Raw genomic sequence first — 27,578 nt, 5'->3', positions numbered from 1 at the left:
AGCAAAATGAGTGTGCCATAACTGAAACAGCAGTGAACATGGCAGCATCCACTGTGGGTGCTCCTCAGTGTTCATCATTCACATTAAGAAAAACAAAACACATTTAAGAAGTTACAGAAGTTGTTTTCTTGATATGCTATTTTAAGCTACCCTAAACACTTGCAATCTAATTTCATATGTAGCCACAACAACTTAATTCAAGTTCATGTTTTGTTTTTGTCACACATCTATGCAAATAAGAGTTTACGCGACCTTAGTGTAAATCTCCAACAGAAAAAAACCTCCCTTGCTAAGAGGTCTAACCTGACAGGACATTCAATAAATTACATGTTGTGTTTTCTTCTGCTATTAATTAACAAACAAACAGCACTTCCCTGTCTATGGTAGTTAAACCCAGGTACTTTAAGTGACCATTCTGAGCCCAAAGGCTAACCTAACAGTCCAACTCTTCCTAACAATGAAGCTTTAGCTAATTATATTAATTAAACTAATTAAGTAGCTTCAGCCAACACATGTAAATGCAGCTGGGTTTAGAATATTTCATTTGAAAAGGCTAACGTTATACAGTATAACTGAAGGCAAAGAGCCACTTCTACAGCAAGTGTTAACAAACAGCTGCAGTGAGTTACTTTGCACAGGAAACTGCTGCTGGCTCATATTCCCAGAGCCAAAAATGCTCAAGGGACTCAGTGGTAGTGCTTAACAGAAAGATTTAACTCAGCCCAAAGACAGCAGAAGTCTAACCTACCTTGCTGCCCAGGAAACTCTCAACAGGATTTTATAGTCAACACTCAAGTCTAACCTGTCATAACATGCTATCACCCAACTATATTTAATCTGACAGATCTGATTTTTTGCCTTCACAAAAATCAGATATTGTGACTGTTACATAGTCATGGGTCTATGTTGCATTACAGACCACAGATCCCTTATTTGAGCTTCACAAGCTGAATGATCAGTATGGAGTTTGTATGATACACTACATTTCTGTACATTCTCAATCCCTTTTGGAGTAGAATACAATACATTTTTTAACACAGAAGTACCTATAAAAATGTCTTTGATTTTGCTAACACGAAGATTATCTATGGATTATTCCATTCCTGTCTCTTGGAGGGCCAAAATTCCCAAACGTAAGCTCCAGTTTAGAGGTTCATTTGAAGTCTGACCATTTTACCCACTATGGTAAGCTCTTCAGAAGCATCAAGTACATCTCATTCTCTTCCTCTTCCATAAAAGTACTCATTAAGATGTCATTCAAGAGGGAAAAAAAAAAAAAAGATAAAAACATCAATATGTGAGTGGGTGAGCATAAGGCAAGAGAAAATGCATGGAGCAGAAAGAACATCCAAACAAACTCTGACCTATACTCACTTCCAGTAATTACTAGAAAGGTGAAAGGCCAGTAGATTTTAAAACAAAAACCCCAGACCACATGTTTCAGTAGAAAAAAGGCACCAAGCTCTTAGCAAAAAAAGAAAAGAAGAATTCATTGCGATGTATGACAGTTATGACTAAATATACATATCTACAACAAACTGGAAGTCTATTTCAATTTTGCTTGCTGTTTATCTTATTTCCTTGTCACTAAGGAAATATCTCCTTTCCCTGCATGGAACCGCAGTGACATTTGACAAAGCAATTAGGAAAAGGATGCTCGTGATCAGCTGCCTTCGCCCTGTTACCAAACAGTCAATGCTCAGTTCATGGTTCCAGCAGATGTTCGTGTTTTACAGACTTAGTGGGAACTTAAGGTCTTACTTTTTCTGTCCTTCCTGTATGACACAAAACTGAGTCTAAACAGAGAAACCACTCAATTATGAGCAGTAAGTATTAACCCATCCAGCACTATCCACTCTACAAATCAGAGAATAAACTCTGCCCAACAAAGTTATTTCTGCAAACCCACAGCTAATTTGAAAGCTTCTGGTTTGAACTCTCAGCAAACAGAAGAAAAGCCAGCTTAAGCAGAGAACTCCACTGTGGCCATTTCACTTATCGCCATCACCCACTGCCCTTTCTGGTTAATACTTTGCTGAAGAACTCCTACTTATGAAACAGAGTAACACAGAGTAACAAAGCAGAGACACTGACAGGAGAAGCACTCTTGAATTCCCCCAGGCCTCATCTCTGCTTCTGCTCCATTTCCAGACTCCGGCCTGCAGTCTTTGCATGACCGTGGACTTCCCCATACCACTGGACTAAAAATCAAAACTAACCCTTCTCACAAAAATATGATTTACTGCATGTGAACTTCTCCAAGAAAGGGAGGTAGCACAGACTTTCACATTAAAAAAAAAAAAAAAAAAAAAAAAAAAAAAAAAAAAAAAAAAAAAAAAAAGAAGACACAACCTCTCCACAACCAGTTCACACCACTTGTAAAATTAGGGACTAATTCTGCTTCATACTCTGTACTTTCACCCATTCACTGAATTACAGTAGTTAAAACAGTTAACAACCAATTTAGCTAAAGGCATCTTCAATTATTCAGGAATGCAACCTGATGGAGCAGCTGTGAGGGCATCAGGGCACATAGCTCCTGGGCAAACTCCTCCTGACCCTGACATCAGTCACTGGACTTGAGGAGTAGGTGTGCTGCCTTCTCTATAGAAACCCACCTGAGCTTACAGATACATCAAAGATCAGCTGCAGAAACAGGGGCCAAATATCAGCCAGGGGTTCAACTCTTCCAGAGAAGACAAAGAGGACAAAGAGACACAGAAAGATGAGGCTGCCATTACAGACTGAAGAGATTCAGCTGGAAACCTGAGTTCAGTTTCATCAAGCAGTAAAAGCTTACTCAACCTAGAAAAATCCAAAAGAAACATTTTACAGACTCATCAGAAAATATCCAGTAGTCTCTAGTACTACATACACCTCAGACAAGGAAAAAAAAGGCTCTTTTCAGTCACATACTTAGCTTTATCTCCCCTGCCTTGCATTTACTAATGCTCAAATAATTTACAGTGATAAAACTGTGTTGCTACTTTAACTTGCCTATTCAAGCCACCTTATCCTATCATAGCCACATAAATAAGGTACGCCACTGAAAGAACCTCAGCATTCCCATCCTGCAGCAGCCAGTACAGAGGTGCTCTCTGTTGCAGAGCAAGAGTTTTAACAAGGAAAATTTCCAAAGATCAGCAGTTCAGACTTTTTTTTAATTCTTTTTTTTTTTTTCCCTGCCAACTGTAAGGTGAATACAACTGTTAATCACAGAACTGGAGGGGCTGGAAGGGACCTCCGGAGATCACCATGTCAAACTCCTTGCTAAAGCAGTTCCCTACAGCAGGTGGCACATGTAGGTGTCCAGACAGGTCTTGAATATCTCCAGAGACTTCCCAGCCTCTCTGAGCAGCCTCTTCCAGCCCTCTGTCATTTTGACAGTAAGTGTTTTTACTGGATGGAACTTCCTGTGTTCCAATTTCTGCCTGTAGCTCTCGTTCTATTGCTGCACGCCACCAAAAAAAGGCTCATCCCCACCGCCTTGAATAAACACAAGATAATGGTTAAAACTTCAGCCACCTATCCAACAGTAAAGCACAAGCTAAAATAAACTGCTATAAATTTAGCGACAGGACTGGGCAAAAATAAAAGTCATTCTTTCCGTGAGAACTTGTAGGGAAAAAAACCACTCTCATTCAACAGCTGGGGAACTTCCCCAGACTCAATTTTTTCAATTAGCATTTCCAACCAACAGCTATATAATCATTAACTGTGCCAGTATGTTTTACATCGTGACTTGACTGCTAATGTACCTGAGCACCATCTTATCTCAGCTAAAATCCAAGTTTAATAAGAAGGTGAAAATGCCGTTTATGCTACTATTTGTGAACATTTTAAAGAAACATGTTTTTCTTAAACTAGTTTTGACTCAAGTCCGAAATATAAAACCTAATTCATAAGCAATGCATCCTAAAGGCTGTAATCTGTTGTCCTTTACTTTTGATGCACCAGACTATCAGAAAAAGAAGAAATATTTATGAAAGGAAGAAAACAAAGAAAGAACTTGAACAAAAACCCACCATATTCTTGCCTTACTATGAAGGTATGTAAAAAATAATTTGCAGGTAAGATGTACCTTCTCTCCATATAGAGAATTTTAAAATGCTTATGATCTCACTGCATTACCTACCTTTTCAATAATACATATCCATCTTAAATATGCATTTGTGGTATGAGTAGAAGTGAAGAAGAAAAGGACTCATTTACATTATTAGCTAGGTAGAAACAAGTCTGGCAGCTTCTCTTAATGGGCTGTAACAGAAACTATAAGAGAAATATACACACACACACACGTGACTTTAGCTGTTACAAACCAACTAATTCATCTTAGTTATAATTTATTTCCAACAGCAAAAGATACAAAGGGTTACATATGTATTCTTTAATGTGCACAACTTGTATTAATATCATGTCCGTTTTAAATTTATTATTTTCTATTAAAGAATAAATAATTGTACTATCTTCTAACACATGGCTCTTGAGCTTTAAATCACTGACCATAACTAACAAACAGTGTAATAGCATGAGTATCTTAACTAAGACCACAGACTGCAATTTTGTTGATTGTAAATCATCATCATTTTTAATGCAAAAGCAACAGCAAATCTCTGTAATTACTGGGTGCATTCTGAATCACTTTTATGATTACTGCTCTATACCCATTAGAAATCCAAAACACTGAACTGCGCAGGGCATAAAGCTGGAATTATGATACAGTGCAAGCTATAATTGAAATCCATAAATTCCTGCACTGGTGTTCAAAATTATTTTGTTGCCCAGAACTGAAGCCCTGCAGAATCGACTTTAAAAACATTTACCTTAACAGAGTTTTGGTGGCAGTGACAACAGTAGTTAATTTTAAGAGTACTTATATATATATATATATTTATATATATATATATATATATATATATATATAAAATAATCAAGGATCACAAAAAATTTCAGGAGTGCCACTATGTGTGATATTTTAAAAAAAGAAAAAAAAAAAAGATGAAGCTAGCAGTAGTATATGTGCATCTATTGCCTTTATATGGAAATAAACAGAATATTAACTTCTAAAAGTATTAGTTCTCTAGGAAGAGAAATCAGAAATTAAGTAATACACACAACAGTAAATGGGGTTTTTTTTAGGGTAATCGCTTTAATGTTTCTAGGTCCATGAAAGTAGACCTCAAAAATAAGAGAAACTTAAAGACCTGCAGAAAAGAGGTGTCTGAATATCCATAGACTCGCACAGCCCAGTTTACAAGAAGAGGCTGGAAGAGCCTTCCTGTTTCAGCTCACAGAGCAAAGACATAGAAGAGATGGCTGCTCTCATATTGCTGGTTCATCTGGGATATTTTTTTGAAAGGGAATCACTACTTGCATCCAATTCATCTATACCTGTGAAGATGTATCCATGTTGGAGACTCAACCTAAGTACAAGGGCACTGTTCTGTTCTTTTGTTTTTCACTGCAGTCTATTTAAGCTAAAAGTCATCGCTACTAAAAAATAAGTCATAAATCAATAATAAGTGTGGGTTGGAAAGCAGAACATAGCATTGATTTGGGAAAAAAAAAAAAAAAAAAAAAAGTTGTTGAGGACCTTAATGAGGTTTCCTACCAGGAAGAAATACACAAATTTCTTAGATTCTTCCAGGGCTACAGACTGATATCATTGCCTGCTTCCACTGAACACCAACGTTGGTTTTAATATAGGCAATCTTTGTTACTCTGGTTTGCTTCTCCTGAATTAAGAAGGCTTCTGTCAGACACTGCAAAGACCAGTAGAATTTACAGATTCATCCAGTGGAACCTCCGGAGAGAAAACTTGAACAGAAAAGAAATAGAAAGCATACTTTTCACCAACTTCTTTACATAAATTGCTTCAGGACAAGGCTGCATCATCACACTTATGATTACCACGGTCACAGCTGAAGAACTACTCTTTAAACTTAAAAAAATAATAATAAAACAAATCATTTTCCTGGTATACAGCTTCCCCTTAATTACTTTCCAGATTTCCAAAATATCCAGGCAACCAGACAAAATTTTCTACCTTAAAAGAAATATATTTTACTGTTTGCTTTAAGGAACAGTATGTTGAAAGTGTTATTTAACAATGTTTCCACCTTTTTATACATAAAATGTTCAAGGCACCTAACTTCACACGGTTATGTGTAAAAAACGTGTGCTTGAATAAGTGGGTGTCATCTCCAAGATGACACTGCTCACACTCTTAGCATGAAGATCAGCACTTGTGAATCAAAACACATCCAGTCCATTACAACTATAATGCAAATAACACTTAAAGACACTAAATGAATTCCCATCGCATTAACAGAAAATCTGCCAGTTATGCAAGTAGGGGCACTACAGAATGAAAGTCATAGGATAGCAGATACTATAGCAGATACTTTTCCTGATCTCTTCCTTCCACTGTTAAGGCTTGGAGAAACATAAATGTCACTTAGCACTGGTTTTCTCTTGCCTGTGCACTCAAACTCTCCAAAGCATTTCAAGAACCTGCATCCTTTCAACAGGACATCCCTCACCAGTTTATTACAAAAGCTGCATTTCAAAATGCAACACATACAACAACTGAGAACTTGTTTTATGGTCATGGAATGATTAATTTTTGTCAGGTCAAATGCTTCAATTGTGATAGTCAAGTGCTCATTTCTTCCCTTTGCAGCACTACAGTACACAAATGTTCAAAACATACGGCTATTACACAATTAATAAAGACTAACTCTTCAGAAATAATTTTATCTGAGGTTTCATTTCTGATTTGCTGTTAACATCAGAAGAGATTTTCAAGAATTTCAGTACCACATAAGGGACAAGTTAGGTGGATTTACAAAAGGATGGAAGTCCTAGGGATTAGAAGCATGAATCTGGATTTCTAGCAAAATAGCAAGATGCGCAACTCAGACAAAAGAAAAAATGCCATTTTGCTACGCACAAGTTGCAGTATGCCGTATAATTCTAGTCCTGCATCAATCACTCACTTGCTCATATTTGTACAGCAGGCCATGCTGGAGCCTTTGTCACTGACACAACACATAAAAAAGAGCAAAATAATCTACTGTGAGGTCTTGATGCAAGAAAAACTGCAGAAGAGGAGGAGTTTCTTGGGAGAAGCCAATCCACTTTGTCACTCACACAGAATGAAATCCTTGCAAGGGACTGACTTAATAAAAGCATTAGTCCTACCCCTTGCGACCTCAAGTTGGGTCAGTGTGCCTGCAGGGATACACAGAACAGACATTTATTTTTACATAACACGTTCAGTAGGGAAAGAGCTTCATATAGTTTATATTTGAGTCAGACTAACACAGAATAAAAATGTGTCTGAAGGTTTAGAAATTTAATCCTGATTCATTTGTGACCCAGGCACATTGCTGTTTTCTTCAGCTGTGTCTTGAACTATAGAATGGATACCATGCATACGTAGGTAAGACGCTCAGCCACATTCAAAGCACACAAAGCACTCCCCAGGAAGGAATTTATGCAGGTGTCTAAAGGCTTATCCTTCGCAGACCTCACTTTTCCACATGCATATTCATGTAGTACCAATAGACCTATGCTCCTTAGGCACTGCAGGATCATGGAATGCCTTGGGTTGGAAGGGACTCCAGGGACCATCAAGTTCCAACTCCCCGCCACCATAGGCTGCTAGATCAAGTACTACATCAGGACAGCACAGAATTATTCTCAACTCCTATTTCCAGTACTAAAGCAGAAGCAATGACTGAAACACAAATTAGACATATGTGTCTGTGCGTGCCCTATGGACCTTACACTCTTTAGGCACAAGCACAGGAGTTCACCTACAGGTTAGATAGAGCTATGGTCACTAAACTAGCGGCATGGAGTGAAGGGTGAAGAGGGACTGAAGGCAGGGAATGCTGGAGTGCACTCAAGGATATGGGCTGCTGCGTGCCAAGAAAGCATGCTGTCCTGCTTTAACAGCCAGGAAGAGCAGTGACTAGCTTGATGTATAAAGACAACAGAAGACGAAAAAAAAACTGTGCTTGTTGGAATAAAACTATTAAGTCACATGGAGAAAATCTTACTGGTCCCTACCCAGACAGGCTTTTGTTTCCACAAATCAAGGGGTGACAAAACAATGGACAACACAGATTTATGAGGACCTAATTATGCCAAATCAATCTAACTTCCTTCTTTATCAGACAAGGAAACTCCCAGCATAACAGAAATAACTAGATGCCTCTAGTCTTGATTTCAGAAAGTCTTTTTACACCATTTCAGAAGCCATTCATACTAACAAACTAGGTCAAATGCAAATAACTAGTAAAAAATATTTGTGAAATGCCTACAGAACACAAAAGACAAAAATTTGAAGAGTTATAATGATAAGTTTTCCAGGGGACTGCTCTCATCACAATGATCACTTTCAGTACTAATACGAATGATAAAAATGAAATTATTTTATATATCAGTGGGACACATTCAACCAGTAGCACTAATGCACACGAGGCTGGCATTTGAAATCATAATGAATCCATTCTTGAAACAGAGGGAGTCTGATCATACAAGAATGTTATCCAGCAGGCACAAAAGAGCAAAAGTACAACAGGGTATGGATCATTGCATTATTGCATTCACAAACAATGGTGAGCTTTCCCACCTAAAGGACTCAAGGATTGTTGTAGACCCAAGGCAGGAGCCAACAATGTAAGCAGTACAGAAAGGGTTACAAACAGGAAGGAATAACAAATGCTCTGCCCTACACCAGCAAGTTCTCAGACCTCTTCAGACCAGTGAGTGAAAGAACACTAGAAAGGCCATCTGCCCACCCTCCACCCCCCAAAAAAAAAGCTAAAAAAGGCAGATTCATTAACTACTAATTCATTAATTAATGGACCATTAATTGCCAGACATTTGTGTAGGATTCAGCAGAACTCTCAAGAAATCTAAACCCTGCTATCAGAAAACATAGAAAGAAATAACAAAATGAGTTGAAATACGGAAAATTAGGTAAGATACTAAGAAACAATTTTAACAATAAAGACATCTTAGCTCATCAAGGATTAATAAGATTATAGGGGTCACATTACTTAAAGTTAGGAAACAGTTTGTCAAGCTGATGTCCGAGGAAAACACTCCTATCTCACTATTCAGAGGCTTAAATCTATCTGACAAGTATTTCAACCACAAAAATTACTGAGTATGACCAATTAGCCGAACGTCAGGACATCTAACTCCCTACTATAGTCTAAGTATTCTTTATGCACAGTTTTGGGGAACAGAAGAAGAACATCAACATGTTCACAGTTATTTGCAGACGCTTTGGGGCCTTTTCATTCACCTCTAGTCTGACAAAGATGGCTACATAGGCACAAGTAACGGGCTTATAGGTCTGAGAACTCATGTGATTATCATGAGAGAGCAGAAACCAGTTATTCTGAAAGAAATGTAAATAAATACGTTGGCAGCCAGCCAGTAACTCCTTCAATCACATTACTTTAAATGATAATAAGTAAAAATATTAGTTACAACACCTGTTAGATTTCTACCTTTAGGCGTAACAGAACACATAAATAAGACAAATCCCCCCCCCCACCCTCCCCATATCACCCAACTCAGAAAGTTAACTCCACTTTTGGGTAAATAGCTCCAAAATATATAAACTCACAGTACAAAAACATTTTTCTCAATTTGTCTGCTCTTACGATGTCTTTAGTAAAGCTTGTATCTTGTTCCCAAGTTTAGCTCCTACTTGACGGTTTCAGCCCAGTAAGGTAACAAGAATCAATACATAAGATTATTCATCTTATATGGGCTGAACGGTCCTTTTGAGAGAAATACCCTGAATCAAGAAAGAAATAATCACAGCATAATTATCAACTTCTTTCATTTCCATCATTCTAAATACTTCCACATACCTAAAAGCATCTTAAGCATCGTCTTTTTATTCTTTTGTTTCTGAAAAAAAGAAGGAAAATCATTCAGAATCTCACTGAACTGCCTGACAGGCTATGGCTTATTTCACATATCTCCACACTGGAAGAAGGGGGAAGGAAGGGCAAGGAAAAAAACCAACAAAACAGGTGCAGACCAATTTAACCTAATGTGGATGAAGCTAGTAGAAGTACACTTAAAGAGCTACTTCCATCAAGGTTTGACAAAGTCTAGAAAACCAGCAACCACAGTGATTTTACTTTTTGCATTACTTTGAATGCAGAATTATAGATTCTGGGGAGGAGAGGGAGAAAGAGGGACAACAGCAACAGAAAACACTTCCCTTTATTCGCAATAAAAATCAATAGCTAAAGTACCATGAATTCTCACGGTATGGGGTCAGAGCCTACATACCCAACAGAATTTTATGTAGAGATGCTTTTGCAAATTCCACTGCAGAGATGGCCAAGCATAGCTTAGGCAAGAAGTACCAGTGCTGATGTCTGTTTAGAAAACACTATAAACACTTCTAAACTCAAACATCCCCTGACAAGCTCTGCTTCACCGAAGCATACTTACTTCCATTTACTGGCTGCCATATTTGCTTATACCAGTTATTAATCAAACATCCTGAAGCAACAATGATTAAGCACATGGCCATCAAACAAAAAGCAAAATACAGAATACTAGAAGTTATAGCTATCAGAGATACTTCTTCATCTGAATAACTTAAGTTTTAAACACTCACTAGAGTTCTTTTCTTTTTTTTTTTTCAATGCTGGTTAATATGAGCAGCAGAAAACACTGACACCAGAACTAAGGCTTATTTAACACCTAAAGGTTAAAAATGGACTCAAGTAACGAGTAACACATTGAAGAGCGTTTAACACAGATTGTAAGCCTTTCAATCCATAGAAACCATAAACACTGCTGTTTGCTTATTATTCATCATCTCTCTGATATAGACAGTTAATTGAACAGTAGTTGTTTATCACTATCTGAAACAGCCTACAGAAAAGTATATCAAAGTGAAAGTCTGCCTTATTGTCCAAATTTAGGTCAATGCTATTAACTATCACCTCCATGTCACCCACTTAAAAGTCTATAAAGCAATTAACTCCCCTCAACAACTTCAAGTTTCTAAAAAAAACATGACACCCAGAAAGAACATACTGCAATACCTTATTTTCCATTAGGCATCCTAGGAATTGATTTAATGAATCCCATACTTGCATAAGCAGGTCTTTTTAATGTTTTTACACGTAGAATATAAGTTCTTTTTCGAGCAAGCTTCCAACATTATGATGAAACTGTCCCTCAGGGCAATAACCCAACTCTTTACAACTTCCCTTGTAGGTGAAGTAATACCACTACTTAAAGCTCAGAAGAAAACCACCCAATTTTGTAAGAAACAGTAAAATAAAAAAGAAAAAAAAGCACAGAACCAACACTATCACATACTTGCTAAAGCATCAGTACTAGCTCCCTTCAACAAGAGATTCAACTTTCCTCTAAGGATAAATTCATTCTACTGTCAGAAGCTTTTCCAAACACATAACGTTTACTTACAGCAACTGGAATTGCAGATGATGTAAACTTCACTGTAAAAATACCCCCAAAATGATCAAATCTTCTTTAAGGTTCTACTCACCCTTAAAAGCACCATAAATGAGCAGATGCCACTCACATGGGTGTGCCCAGCAGCAGGCCAGGCTCAGCTGATAGCCCTTAGCAATTTAAAGCAGTTCCCATCATTCCACTACACTGCACTCCTGTGCCTTTCTACTAAAAAGAATAAAATCTTTTTCCGAGGGAATGATTTCATTTGAACTCAAAGAAATTCTTTACTCAGAGAGAGTTGAGGTAAAGTCTGCATAAAGAAGCTGTGAATCTCTGGTGTTCAAGGTCTAGTTGGCCGGGGTCCTAGGCAGCCTGATGTGGTGAATGGCAGCCTTACCCATAGCAGGGAGGTTGGAATTAGAGTGGGCTTTACTGTCCCTTTCAATGCAAAACTTGTCTGTGATTCTAACATAGAAAGAGCAAATAGTATATCTTAATATCGCTTCAAATGCTGACTTGTTAAACCAAAACTATGAGGAATTCAGGTAACCTTTTCGGAGATCATAAACAACTGTTTACAGACAGTGATAGGACAAGGAGGAATGGTTCTAAAGTAAGACAGGGGAGGTTTAGGTTGGATATTAGGAGGAAGTTTTTCACACAGAGGGTGGTGACACACTGGAACAGGTTGCCCAAGGAGGTTGTGGATGCCCCATCCCTGGAGGCATTCAAGGCCAGGCTGAATGTGGCTCTGGGTAGCCTGGTCTGGTGGCTGGTGACCCTGCACATAGCAGGGGGTTGAAACTGAATGATCGTTGTGGTCCTTTTCAACCCAGACCATTCTATGATCTTTACTAGGGATACTAATGTTATTTCTTAAAGAGGTGAAAAATGATACAGTGCATAAGTCTTGTTCTTCTGGTTTGTTTTCATTTAGTTTAGTTTTGACTTTATTGGCAATACCACAGAAATTTTATTACTGTTACTCAATGAGCCTTTCAATAGCAGCCTTTCAATTTGCAGCCTTTCAATACCTGAAGGGAACTTACTCCCAGGAGGGGAGTAAACTCTTCGAAAGGGCTGACAATAGCAGGACTAGGGGAAATGGTTTTAAGTTAAAAGAGGAAAGATTTAGGTTGGATGTTTGGGGGAAGTTCTTCACTAGGAGAGTGGTTAGGCCCTGGCACAGGCTGCCCAGGGAGGTTGTGGATGCCCCGTCCTTGGAGGTGTTCAAGACCAGGTTGGACGGGGCCCTGAGCAACCTGATCTAGTAAAGGTGTATGTTTGGTGGCCCTGCCAGGCAGGGGGGTTGGAACTACATGATCCTTGAGGTCCCTTCCAACCTGGGTCATTCTGTGATTCTGAGTGATTCTGTGAATGACTGCATTAAGTATGTCCTCTCTGCATGCAATTTTTAGACCCAGAAAGAAAGCAACTAGTTGTATTCTTCATTTATTTCACAAGATATAAAGCATTGTTTTTTCACCACAGTGTAAATGTCAAGCGTATGTGAAAATCCCTCCTCTGGAATATTCTCTTGGCAAAGTGCTGTTTAGAAGTCATCACAGGAAAAGCCTAATAGCTTCTTTCAAAACAAAATAATACTGGTGAGATGAAAGATACTTTTATTCCCAGAGTTAAATTCCCTTTAACTCTGCTTCTCCCCTTTTTTGATTGTTGGCACCTTTACACAATAAAATGAATGAAACTTCTCTCTCTTCCAAATCAGGATATTTGATGACTCTCTTTCAAAAATTTCTACAGTTTTCTTTGTTAAACCTTCAGTTTATTCAGGATGACCTCTTAAAATGACAACTGCTTGTTGAGGTAAGAGTGAATGTAGACTGAGAAGCAGAAACAGGCATTCATTCTTAACTCTGGTTGAGCTTTTTAGCCAGTATGTGAAGATCTAGCAGGTCTTCACAAGAACAAATAAGTCTTGATGACTCCTTATCCTGATACTTCCCATTCCTCAGCTATGGAAAAAGCCTCTGCTAAACTAATAATTGCTGGATAATTTAGGACAGGCATGCCCAACCCATGGCCCAGCACAGCTCACAATGTGACCTCCCCCTGCCCCATGCCATCATGGCAGAGGCTCTGCCCTGAGGAGTGGCCCAGCCAAGCCCCAAGCACACAACTGTCACTACTAATGCCATCTGGACTGAAACAAGAGCAAGGGGAGGGCACAGTGCAGTTCCAGCTCAATTTATGGCAAATACGTTTATTCACTTTGATAAACTGGCTAAACACAGTCCTGTGAATAGCAAAAACTATGCAGCTGGGCTTCCCACTGCAATAAAGAAATTTGAGAATAGGTTCCAAGATTGCAAAATAAATAAATAAATAAATAAATAAAAATCACCACAGATGTTTTTGTTTATTTGCAACTCCATTTTCAGTCAACATAAATACTTTACCTGAGAATTTTCAGATGGAATGTACTGAGCTACAATCAATACATCTTTTTACCAGACTTTCATAAGGTCTCTCTCACCAGAGAGAAATATCCCTCTCTTCACAGTCACACCTTATTCATGTCATCACTTGTTGACAGTACACACATTTGTGAACAATTATTTTCAAGGATGAAGTACAGGAAGAGTAAAATTTCATCAAAAATCTCTACTGAGCACCATGAGAGCTCACTAAGAACTGCAACCATTGCCATCAAACCCCAGACCGGTGTGTTAGTATAACAAAAACAGAGTCACACCCCACTTTTTTTATGGTTTTGTTGCCCTCTTTTACATATTTTAATAAAAAACACTTACTTTATATATATTAACAATATATAATATGATAATATATAATACGTTACTAATGCCTACTAGACAACCAGGCTGGGAAATGTGGAGCCTAAAGGATGAGAGTTTGACAGTACAAAGAGTCACTCCTGGCAAAAACCTCTATCAAAAACCAAGGGCACTGATGCAGAATCGTTGTCCACTTCTAGATATTTACTTTTTGTTGCTCTATGGAGTATTGAGATCATGGCCACTTAGCCAACCTTGGGGAAAAAAAAATACTTAAGCTGTTCTTTATCCAGGATGGAAAGACAATCTTTTTTTTCAGGCTTTTTAATTGTTTTCTGAAACACACCAAAGTTACAAGATGCTTTTTGAGGCACAGACATCAAAACAGGACTTACTTTCTCCACAATGTTCCCACTGATGTCATATGCAGCACGATAACATCACATCCCTACCTTGAGGGTGTGAGTGCTCATGACAAATGTAGTTCATCTAGAGAAAAAAAAGAAACTTGTGGAAGACTTACATTTGCGTGCAGTTTTACCTTATATACACCATTTGTTCCTAATTTATAGCTATTGACAGGACAATTGTAAACGATTGTTTACTGGACTGCAGCCAAAATCCATGAATGTGGATTTCAGATATTATTTACCAAACATTAATTCCCACGTAAAGATCTATATTCATAAGTCAGCATTGCTGCTGTTCAATCTGCTAATGGTGATATTTAAAGCTCTGAAACATTTTGGCCTCTTTTTGCGTGCTATTGCTATATTTTCTGTCGCCATCTCCTGTTGTACAGCTCTTACCCATCACAATTACAGCTGGTAAGGGCAGGCTTGTTAGCTGACTTAAACTTGAACACTTCAAGCCAAAGTTGGCATAAAAAAAAAAGAAATCCCTGGCAAAACCCCCACTGACTTCACTGGGATTGAAACCAAGCGGAGGAGCAAGACTCCGTCAAGAGGCATGTATCACCACAATTCACATACTGCTGAGCTCGTGAGAACAAGGACAAGGCGTTATTTGAAAGCAGTTACAGTTGTGTTTCATTTGACAAACCACTCCTCTTCTGCTTTGCAAAACACTCAGAGGCGTTTGTTACTCTCTGCAAGTGGCAAAGCTAGCAGACTCCATGACTCGGTGCAGCGTCGGGGAAGGTTCAGCAGTTCTGCACCTCCTGCTGCAGAGCTGCACCCAAAATAACGCAGCACTGCTAAACAAAGCGCCGCAAGTACTTTTAAGACATGACAATTCCTGCAGCGCTTACAAGCAACCACGTTTGTCAAGATAAGCACATCAACATGAGATGTTGTGTTAGGCTAGACAAAGAGATTGAACTAGATAGCTTTGTCAAACACAAAGCAAAGTGTCTCATTCAAACTGACAAAGCAAGAAATGTAGAAGTTCCACCTACCAACGCAACCCATCCTGCCCTGCTTTGGGACAATCTCAAGACAGGAAGTGATCTCCTGCATCCGATGCAATAAATTCTCTGCTAACCTGCGCTAACATTACTCCTGTCACTTCAGACCACACGATGGCATTTTACATGGGTTCTATAGTACCTGTGGGTAGCCTCTGATCATACAGATGGATTTATATACCTTACTGGGTAAGGACTGTTCGTTACAATATATGCATATGAGGTATAATTAACAGGCAAAATTAACAGCATAATTGATTGTCATTATATCCAAGCTACTGTTTATTCTGATACTGCTTTTCTTACTTAGATCGTGGGGGAGTTTACATTTAATATTAACATACGGGCAAAGACCCTGCAGTAGTTGGTCCCAGCACTTCGCCTGTCTACAATTTTTTCATGTGACTTTAGCAACACTCTTCAACTTTCCTTCCACGAGGAAAATTCTTCAATCTAAAATGAGGGACATTGCTGCCCATATACACATATGGCAAATATGGTATGCTGGTATTGGCTATAAATAGAATGAACAGAACTAAAAACATGGCTCACGAGATTACTTTGTGAGATTTTGGCATTCCATAAACACGGTTGTGTAACAGCATGGGCTCAGTCACCCTACATATGGAGAAGACAGAAGCTCTGGGGGCGGCATCAACAAAAATCTTCCCGAGAAGTGTTTTCTCCTCAGAAAGGTTCACAACCACCAAACATAGATAAAACAAGACAATTATATGGATATTCAGGAGTGAAACTTGAGGTTTGACTTTCGCCCCAGTGGTGGTGCCCCTGTTGATGTGCAGCACATGCACGCACACATACCGGCACACATTCCTTTTTTGCCAGGGAATATTAGCTTAGCTTCTCCTCAAATATAAAGCCATATGGAGGCTGGCTGAAGGTGTTGCTGGTTGCAGGGGAAGGCAGCTCTTCCACCAAGCTCAGGACCACTAACTCCCCTTCTCCCCTGTCCAGCCCCCTGTGAAAATACACTAGAGGGCTGAATGCGCTATAAAAGGAGAGAAAATTATGCAAAGCTGATAGGGGCTTCTCTCAGGACTCCACCTTTAATACACCCTAATGGGATCTTCCTCCTCTCAAAAGCGAAACATAATGAAGCCCAGGAAAATTCGCATTCAACATTTTCAGAGGAGATTGAATACATGTTAAAATATTCAGGAACAATTCAAATGCAAATACAGCACAGTGCTGTGTTATCCATATTCTGCAACAATTTGCCTTAATCCTCTTGTTAGGGAGAAGTCCCTTTCCGGTTGTTTTTTTGTGAGTTTAATAAATCAGGACTTTGAAACAACTGCCCAATATATGAGGTGCCATATTTTCTTTAAAAATATATATATTATAATAATGGTACAAAATCAAAGGCAAATTCATTCTTTCTAATATAAAATTCCTTTTCACTCCCTGAATATCGCCTGTAGCTTTGCTAATTTATTGCCATGAAAATATTGTTACTACTTAATGCACTAGTACTTTTGTCAATAGGCAGCTTTCCCCAAGGCATATTTGAGAACGCTCTGCTAATCAGGGTTGATGCAGTTATTTCAAAGCAGCCAGGTCTTTAGAAAAAGGTTCATGTTTAATTCCAGTATGGGTGAGCGTTGCCATTTCTTCAAAGCACAATATTTTTAATTCACTGCATTCATTTCTGTATCTATCTGAATCACTAACTAAATTATCCAGCCACAGACTCAGTTTGAATCAGCGTGCTACAAAGCAGTACTGCTGGCATCTTCACCTCTTAGCAAATAACTTATACAAGATATTCCACATTTTGTAATGGTGAGGATTAAACAAAGATTTAATCAGAAACACAAATATGTGCTATACCATCAGCACGGAACTTAAAAATATATAGTTGGGCTTTTGGTGAGATAACTCACTTGGATCTGACTCCTTCCTTTTCTACATCTGCTTTAGCTCTTGAGATTATGACCTCAAATGCAGCTGAATTTCCAGTGCTTGTTTTCCAAGCATGCTGATAACCACAAACAGCACAGTGAGTGACAATGAAGTCACACACCCCTGCACACATCCCACCAGGGTTTTTATTCTCTCTAATAAATATGGAAATCTACATCAGTATAACTACATTGAAGCTAAGCAAATCATTTTAATTGGCGTGGGACCTTTTAATGAATGTATATTTTCACTCATTTTTAATATATTTGCAATTCTCTGCAGATTAAAATTGAATAAAATTCTTCAAGAATGGATCAGGCCATTTATTTCAATTAGAAATAGTAATGAAATTCTAGTAAACTATTAAATGTCACTTAATCTGTATTCAAGACAAATAGAATACTTAATTTCTCCTGACGTGTTCCACAACGAGGTACCCTCCTTGTCTTTATATTGACTAAAGCGTCGCTCCTCCGCTTTCCAAACACCACAATGACATTTAGTGACATTATTCCTGCTCAAAACCAGCACAGACAACCTGTTTTGCAACTAGCCCACCAAGATAAGAGTGCCTGCATGGGGTTGAAGGCTCCACTGCCTTTGTCCTGCTGGTTCAGGTCAGTGCTGAGCTCTCCTTTGTTAATCTTAATGGAAAAGCTGAGGGTTTGCTTTCTTTTTTTCCCTTCTCCCATCAGACCCATCCAGAAAATGTCTACATGTCAAAAGTACACTAGGAGTATTCCTACACCAGGCATAATTAGTTTCCTAATTAAAGACAGAATTACAACACCCAAGGAGAAAATGTTTGGGGATGACACAGACATTTCATTTGACTCTGGGTTGTTGTGTGAAAGGCATTGGAGCCCACCACTTCCACGCAAGGTTCCTTACATTCATGAAGCTTCTAAGCTGAACAGAGACAGCCAGCTTGAAACTGAAACAGAAGGCTTGGAGTATTAATGAACATTACCAACCTCGAACAAAATCCAGCTTCAGTGGAGTTCAACTCTGTAGCAACTCTATTCCTCGGTTTATATTTGCAAAACATAGAAGACTCAGTTTGAGGAAGTGAGGTCTTGTTATAATTCTCATGGAAATAATCAAGATGGCTTGCGATAATTCTCCCCATCTGAAGTCACCCACACACATGGCTTGAATTCAAAGCCTGCACATCTTTAAGAGATTTGTATTAGGCTGCGCTAAGTAGGTGTTACTCATTTCTTCTGGGTGTGATCAGGCTAAGTCAAGCTAAAGTTTACCTTGCCAATGCTTTCCTATCCCCCATGCTCTGTAGTTTTCATCAGAAAATACAGCGACAGCACCGGAAGAACAGCAAAAGGATGCTTTCAACATCTCAGCATCCACACCTAAAACCCATTTTCAGTCTTTTGACAAGCACACAGAAGGTTTCAAACAAGACAGAGGGTCAGCAGCACTTCCAGTTCTCAGGGACATTTTCAGATAAAACATCAAAATTGTCTGAGAACTACATAACTGAATGCAGTGAGCATTCTTCAGGAAACAAGGGGAATACATCTACGTACATATGCAGCCATTAACATACATATACACATGAGCATGCATCTCTTTTTTATGTTCCAGTCATAAACATCAGAAGGCTGTATGTCCATATAAGCCATGCAAGAAAGGAGAAGGCTGGTTAGCTGTGCAGTGGCACAAATTAAATCCATCTTCAGAAGTTCTATGTCTGGTGTCCTACTCCACACTATCCACATGACCATCTGTAGACAGATGTGCCCTTTAACAAATACATACAAAGAACTTAAGCTAAACCTCAAAACTATTCTTAATCTGATGTAGGGGAGAATCTACTTTCTTCTGACATGCAGAATTCCGTACAATGCATATTCTATATAAAAATCACAGAATTGTAGGGGTTGGAAGGGACCTCCAGAGATCATCGAGTCCAACCCCCATAAAATATATCATACGGGTTGAGGAAATTATAGCCACAATCTTCTAAAGGATTTTCTTTTAGAAAGACATGGTTACAATACAGTGCTTTCCCAAGTGAAAGAATAAAATATTTCATTTTTCTTGTTCTGCACATGAATAATGCACAGTGACGTGATCTTTTGGTATTCCCTTTAAGCCATTTTCAAGATGGATTGCTACAGTGGGTGGCATTCCCAATAACACATGTTGAGCAATGCACATTCAGATCTTGCCAGCCTTATGGTTTCTTACAACACGCTACAATGTGAAGTGCTTCACACCAAGAAGACGGAGAAAGTTTTTCTATTACTGCAAATAAAAATGATGTTTATATGCATTTACCATCCAAAATATATTGACACTGCAAGATGAACTAAAACAAGGAAATTAAGCTTAGTTCCTCCTTCTACTACAAAATGTTCCATTTAGGTTTAAAAAAGCTTTTTAGCGTTAAAGCTGAGTGACAATTTCTGTGTAAGATGAGCTTGCCCTGACAGCTCACCTGCACTACTATCAAAGCCATCAAATTAAAACAAGGTGAGCTAAAGAAGAAAGCAGTGCCTAAGATTTTAATTTCCTTGATGTCATACACTGGCATCTCTGGAATTTTATAATTCCTATAGAGAAGAAAGAAGGTAGTGAAGACAGGTAAAGGATTCCTCTGATGGTGAGAAGGAACTGGCGACTCTGAGCACACAAAGTTTGAAAGGAAGAATCGAAGCATAGTTCCAAAGGTGGGTGATGAGCCGTGGCTTCATTAATAAGCAAAAACTTTCACAGAAGTTTGTTTATGTAAGACAGGTAATGGCGATTTCAGTCAGACGTCCATCCAAGCAAGTATCACTTGAAAGGGAAAAGAAATCTCTTTGAAATGACACAGGAAGTTTCAGAAGATGCTGTACTTGGACTTCAAACATGCCTTCAAGAATGCTTTTATTAGACTTGACCACTGTCCTATCAGATTTGATTCACTGTTTCTGACAATGTCATCAGACAGATGTTTCAGGAAAAGGTGAACACAAATATCTCAGACCAGCTGGCTGCTTGAGAAGCGACCATTGGCCCTCTATCAATAAGCCCATAAAAATACAAGTCCTGAGAGCCTTTTTACGCTGTATGACTTATTATGTGCACCTCTACATTGTTAACTATGTTGGATTTCACTCATTATTCTTACATTCAGGTCCCCTGCTGCTAGTATTAATTCTCAATTTTAATTTATCGCAATCATCTCCACCAGAAACCAGGATCTGCAGACCTCTCCATCACTTTCCTTCCTTAATTTCTATTCTGAGGTTAAAAGTACCTACAATCTCAAGGTCAACCAAAGAATCAGACTTCAAATCATCAAAGGCAGCTTGGGTCACACAACAATTTGCTGACACGCTTCATTCTGAACTTTGAAGCAACTATATATCATAATACCTTGTGTTCTTTCTCAAACTGCTTTCTCATTCATGGCATTGCCTGTTTAATTTTATAGATACATGCCTTCCAGACCATGTTATTATTATGTTTTAAACTTTTCAAACATAACAACTAAATGAACATTGGGGTTTCATCGAACAGGGACATAGACTTTGGAGACCTCCACTTCTTTGCCTTCCAGCAGAACACGTCCTTGACATAAACCAACTTGCACCCAGAGTGTCTGACAAATGGTTTTGACATTCAGCAGTCACTACCACTCTTCAGTCAATAAATACAGGACGAGAAGTTGTTCCACAGGCCACATCACTGCTTCCTTCGAGAGCCACTTTTCCAACAAGAACCGACAGCACAGCGCTACCTTTATCAAAATACAGGAGACGCTATCGCTCACCAACACAGTGGAAAACTTTCAGAGGGAAAAACCAAAAACACCCAGAAGCTTATCCTGTCCATCCCTGCCCTCATGCCCCAGACCAGACTGGACCGGTGCCACGCTGGTGGGGATGCCCTGAGGTGCAGGCATCCAGCCGCCACCACCTCCCTTCAAGAGCCCCTTCTTACCTTGTTGGAGTAGGGGGGCTTGCTCAGGTTGATGCCGTCGCGGACCAGCTTGTCCCGGATCATGATCTTCAGTTTCAGCCTGGGGTAGACCACCGGACCCCCACGGCCAGGCCGGTGCCGGGGGGCCGCCCCGTCCTGCCCCGGTGGGCGGCGGGGCCCCTTAGCGGGAGGAGCGGGCGGCGGCTCCAAGGTGAAGTAGAGCCCGGCCGCTCTCTCGTCCGCCTCCCGCAGCCGCCGCACGGCTTCGTGGATGCGGCGGCGGTGCTGGGGCACGGCCACGCCGATGGCATCCAGGTCCGGGTCGCCGATCTGTTTGCAGACCTCCAGGTCGTCGTAGCCATTGTCGACAAAGGACTCGGCGTACTGGGGGAGCTGCAGGGTTTTCAGCCACTCGTACACTATGTTGGTGCACATGCTGCCTCCAAAAGAAGGACGAGCTTAACTTTCAGCACCGAAGCCAGCCTCCCTCTCGCCTCTCCTCACCGAAGGTAATAAAAACACCAACCAGAAACTGCGACGCGAGTCAAAGGACTCAGAATTAAGGTCAAGAAATCGACATCCACCGGGGGGAAATAAAAAATAACATCAAAACCTTAAAGCAGATCGGCAGGGCACTGCAAGCACCGCTCAGCGAAGCCCTCGCGCTTATTCCTCCTCTCCTCCTGTCGCCAAGTACCGCCGCTGCCTTCTTGCCACCGGAGACGGGCGGCTCGGGCGAAGGAGAAGCCAAGTGCAAGAGTGCATCCCCTAAATCCCAAATCGCTGCCGCACCACATCCACCCACTCGCACTGTAATTCGCAGCCGCCGTCTTTTTCCCCCTCTTCTTTTCGGTGTTAGTTTCTGTTCTCGTCCTCCCGTCTCACCTTCCTGCGCTCCCTGATCCCCGCTGTCGCTGTCTGGCCGCACGCTCACACCGGGGGAACCCCGCGTCGGATCGCGCACCCTCCCCCGCAGTGCAGGGTGCCGGCTGCCTCCAGTCAGCACACGGCGGCCGTCGCTTCCCTTTCAAACGGGTCCTTTCGGATCAGGAAGAAAAAGAAGGAGGGGTGGGGGGTTAAAGATAAGGAGGAATCGCTCTCACTTTCCCGAGTTACTTTCCCGCTGCCCTCCACCCCCTGGATACCGGGGAGAGACGCTCCGCCCGCAATCTGCCCCCCCAGCCCCGCTCCCGGCGCTGCCCAGCTCCATGCGGGGCGCGCACAACTTTCCCCGCTCTGCTCATGGTTGGGCTGGGGGCAGTGCTGGTGCTGCGGGCATCCTCCGGCACCGCCGGCGGCTCGGTGCTGCTCGCGGCAGGTCGCCGCCTTCCCCGTCCTCCCGCACGCCGCCCGTCCTCCCGTACCCCTCGGGCTCCCGCCTCGCCGCCAGCCGCTTTCCTCCGGCTCTTCCCGGCGCTCCGTTGCGCTGCCCGCCCCGCTGCCCTTCCAACTTTCCCGCTGCCTCCGGCGGGTGCCTGTCACGCCGCTCCCTCGGCACCGGCGCAGCCCTCGGGGGCGGCCGTGCCGGGACCGGGGCAGGGCGGGGGCCGCCCGCGCTCCGCTCTCCCCGCGCTCGCCGCGTACCCCCCGGAGCCAGAGGCTGGGTTGGCGCCGGGGCGGCCGCGGGACCACACGGCCGGCAGCGGCACCGGGTCCCGTCGCAGCCGAAGGCGGAGAGGAGCGTCGGGCGCGGGCTCTGCCAGGAGCCGCGGGAGGCGCTGCCCCCGCTCCGCCGACCCGGGGCTGCCCGCGGCCGGCGGAGGCGCCGCACGGCCCCGCCACGCTCCGCCCGCAATGCCGGGCTCGCAGCTCCCCCGCCAGGCCGACGCGAGAAGCGCGACTTGCCGCCCGCTGCCGGCACAGCGCTCCCGGCCAGAGCCGAGCCAGGCGAACTTACGGCGGGCAGCGGTCTGTGGGCGCTGTAGATCCTGCAGCCAGAACACAACGGGCAGAGAGATGCAGGGGATGGGCGGCTGGCCATCAGCGCCCCGGCCCTGTCAGGCTGTGCCACTGACACGGGACCATGGCTGGAGGTCAGCCGTCATGGCACCCATCCTGTCTCTCCACACCACAGGTGCCACGACACCGCTGTCATGTGGGAAGTTTTATTTGTTACTTATTTCATGTACAGCAGGTGGGCCCACACCTGTGCTCTGGCATTCATCGCAGTTCACCACGGATTTATTCAGCTCAGCAGCGTTCTCAGGCTAAGCATTACCACTGCACGGTGTTTTGAGAAAGTTAGATACTTACAAGTGGTTAAAATGCAGCCTCTGGGTATAAAGTATATGGCTTCGTGCTTTCATATGCTAAAAGGCGAGAAAGAGAGGAACGGCCTTTTATTCCTTTTGAAGCCTCCTTCCATAAGTCTTCTCATTCAGTACCTTATTTTCTTTCCAGGCCACACAATATTTCAAACCCTTTTCTCCTCCCAGAGCCGAAGATTGAAGCAGCAATTATCTTCTTTTCACAGACCCTGCCAAACTGACAGGAGCAGAGAAGTTAGCAGGGAGGTTCTGAGGACAGGAGCCGGAGCCGGTGGTGTGGGAGGAAGATAGGAAAACCGACTGCTACTGCCCCTATTTATTAGGCTTACTGGCATTGCATAGTGAATTATAGTGCTTCTGCATGCATTTTAGAAGGGTTTTAGAAGGCATTTAAGGTATTGCAAATGTTGTGCTTTGTCTGTGGCTTGGTAAACTGCGTGTCTCTGTCTGTAACAAGATCTTGAGCTCCTCTCAGAGCCTGTGTACACCCACAGGGCTGGAGAGATCAGCCCCAGGTTACAGCGTTATCAGGCTGTCTCTGGTTGTGTTTGTTATTGACTTTGATTTCACAAAATGAGTTTCTCTCATATTAAATGCAGCAGAGCTTCAGGAAAAAAATAAAATAATAATAATAAAAAAAAAAAAGTATGTCCAATCAAACATTTGGGGAACAAATAATGAGTCCTCTTTATATCAGTCCCTGGGAATGCTTTGGGCCTCATGAAATCTAACATGAAGGTTGATGTCCTCAGTGGCAAGGGGGAGGGCATCCTCAGCGAGTTCCCAGGCAGCACCAAGCACTGAACTACAGCATTGATCCAGCTGAAAGCTGAGAGTGTGCTAATTTCAAGGCCCTACCTGCCATTTGTATCGTATATATGGAAGTATTAAAATCAATAGGGTAGTAACACATTTAACAATATTTCTTCTAATATTTGCAGATTAATTTCAGTAGTGAATGTAGATGCTGTATTCCAGCTTACATGTAGCTTTTGGTTTCTGTCTGCAGTATACTATTTATATTTGTGCTATATACGCATGCTAATCAATATGTTTATATATTACAGGATGAGAGAATCTTTCCTCAATACATAAGGTTTCCTGACATACATTGGAGTTAGATTGTGCCTAAAGAAAGAGCTGAAACACAAGCACTTTCTAAATGAAAGGAGCACTGACTACTAGAAGGAATGAGATAAAGCAAACACGGGTAAATTTGCCTTGAAGTTCCAGGATAAACAACAGGGAGCAACTAGCACTTCACATCCTGGATTCTTTCATTAGGCATCATACCCAACTCTCATGCAAACACCCCTCTCTGGGCTATGAAATGCTCTGTGGTATCTACTTTCCAATGGATGAAGTGAGAGAGGATGAACCTCCCAGAGAAAATCTCAGCCGTGTTGTCCTAGGAAAGATGCTTAGCAAGTCAGATTTTCTTATCTGCCATGAGCAGGTGAGAACAGGGCACTCCTCCCACTTCTCATACTTTACCATTCAAATAAAGGCCTCTGCTTTCTGATCAAAGTTAGTCAAACCGCAATCTGACTGGAATGTATTAGAATTGTGTGGGCCACGGAATATGTGACGCAATGAGTTTAACTTCTGTAGTGCCTCATGTGACTGGATCATCTCCAGCACTTACAAACTCAGTCTTAACTTTGTTTTTCAAATTCAGTAGACAGTAAAGGTGGGAAGATATATTACAATTCACATTGATCATACAGGATTGCAGTGTTGCAGCCAGTATCTACATAAGCACATTTGGGGGGCAAGTCCAGAAATGTTTACTATCACGTTGCTAGCCGAATTTTTCTCATATAGCTAATTGGGTACTGGAGGGTAGGGACCAGATTTTTGCTTTTCAGTGTGAGTTTGTAATAGCTTCCAGAAAAATGGATAGAAAGATATTTCAGTCTTGTATCCAGAAGAATCAAGTCCAGATGAGATACACAGCAGGAAAATACTATTCTTTCTGATAATGCATTTTTGCAGGTCCACTATGAGGGGAAAAAAATGAGAATCCTCACAGGTTTCAGCATGTCAGATTGTATTGTTCATGTAGTACAACATAAACTCAATCAATGCCACAAAAAAAACCCATCATAGTTACTATAGTTTTGTTTAGCAAATGTAAAGGGTATTTTACCTTTACAACCAAATCATTGTTTTAGGTACCTTTTGAACAGAGGACACCCCATATTCATTCACTGGGTATGTTTTCATGTAATAAATGAAAATGGTTTCACCCGTGAGCATTTGTTCTGGAGTGTGTGCTATCAGAGTATATACTTAGCTGATAGATTACATTAGCAGGTAGATAATAATAATATTTGGTGGACTTTGCAAAGCCATCGTCAACCACTTTCTATGCCATGAGATGTTGTATATAGTCATTTTGCTTGGAGGCCACAAAGATGATGAGGGGTCTGGAGCGTCTCCTGTATGAGGAGGGACTGAGAGACATGGGGCTGTTCAGCCTGGGGAAGACTAAGATCTTACCAGTGCTCATTAACATCTAATGTGTGGGAGTCAAGTGGATGGGGTCTTGCTCTTTTCAGCGGTGCCCAAAGACATAACAAGGGACAATAGGCATAAACTGAAACATAAGAAGTTCCATAAGAACCATGAGGAAAAACTTTACTGTAAGTGTGTGACAGAGCACTGGAACAAGCTGCCCAAATTGGTTTTGGAGTCTCCTCTGGAGATGCTCAAAACCTGTCTGGACCCTTTCCTATGTAACCTGCTATAGGGATCCTGCTTTAGCAGGGAGTTTGATTAGCTCATCTCCAGAGGTTGAAGTCCCTTCCAACCCCTGTGATTCTGTGATTCTGTGAAATAAGAATGCAGCTGAAAGCTAACACACAGCTAGCTTACAAATATACTCAGAAATCCTTAGACATATTTATTTTTTCAGTATCTTTATCAACACTCACTCAATTTTTGACACATCAAAGAAGCAGTATAGGCCTTTGCTCCCTATAGCTAAGTACTTCATAGTGTTTTGAACCACCAACCGATGTATTTGATGGTTGAACCAAAACTAGAGCCAGACACAAGTATCTTGAAGAATAATACCCGTACAGAAGAACTAGAAGAATTTGTCTGAAAAGAATAAAGTGTAGCTCAGATATTTGCAAAGTTGTTCATCTACAAAAGTAAGCTCAGATTCACATACAGCGCAAGGGAATAGCACACGATTGGGTTGCAGTGAATGATGCATCGAGTGTGAGCTAATACTTCTGTAATTTTCTAAAACAACAGAAGCAAATTCTCAAATACTTTTCTAAGGTTTCCACTAGGACAGAAGGTGAATAATTCACTGCAATGAATGGAACTAACTGCTCATATACAAAGGTAAATATTTGAGGAACTGGGCTATTAGTTAAGGTAAATAGAGCCCTTTAGACTTCTGTGTGAAATAATGCAATTAATTGACAGTATTTGGAGTACACTGGCAAAAAGTCCAAAGGAGTGTAATGGTGAAAGTTTGGAAATACTCTGTGACTTTCTCTGAAGTACTGATCTTGAAGAACATAGAGCAAAAAAATGCTGTGTTCAAAGGACAAATTGCTTGTGCAAATTCAGCAAAGAAATGAGCTTAAGTATAAATGTTAGAAATTCAAATCTTAGTGTATCTCCCACCAGCTCTCATGAACTGCACTAACTAATGAATACTGACTGTCAAATACTCTGAAGATTGAATTGTCCTCATTAACAAAATAAATAAAAATAAGTCAGATGACCATTATTTTAAGTACCATTTTGAGGAAGGATGGAACTTTAGGATTAGAAGAGATGCCT

General features: G+C 41.1%; 1 protein-coding gene across 2 annotated transcripts in view; it reads right to left on the bottom strand.

The window, feature by feature from the left end:
- Nucleotides 1-22,978, bottom strand: part of SASH1 (SAM and SH3 domain containing 1) — a 490,601-nt gene extending 467,623 nt beyond the window's left edge. The window contains exons 1-2 of one of the 2 annotated variants that reach the window (XM_032443944.1): nucleotides 22,872-22,978; nucleotides 21,529-22,545 (exon numbers count right to left, since the gene is read on the bottom strand). In XM_032443944.1, coding sequence (XP_032299835.1) covers nucleotides 21,529-21,942 — 414 coding nt within the window. In that variant the 5' untranslated portion in view covers nucleotides 21,943-22,545; nucleotides 22,872-22,978. Of the gene's footprint in view, nucleotides 1-21,528; nucleotides 22,546-22,871 lie in introns of those variants that run through there. The other variant, XM_032443945.1, reaches the window with a different exon arrangement.
- Between the last annotated feature and the right edge of the window lie 4,600 nt (nucleotides 22,979-27,578).

The sequence above is a fragment of the Coturnix japonica genome, chromosome 3, assembly GCF_001577835.2.
Source record: "Coturnix japonica isolate 7356 chromosome 3, Coturnix japonica 2.1, whole genome shotgun sequence".
NCBI classification, from domain to species: domain Eukaryota; kingdom Metazoa; phylum Chordata; class Aves; order Galliformes; family Phasianidae; genus Coturnix; species Coturnix japonica.
Note: the sequence above shows the minus strand (reverse complement) of the source record. Positions and strands in the feature narration are given on the sequence as shown.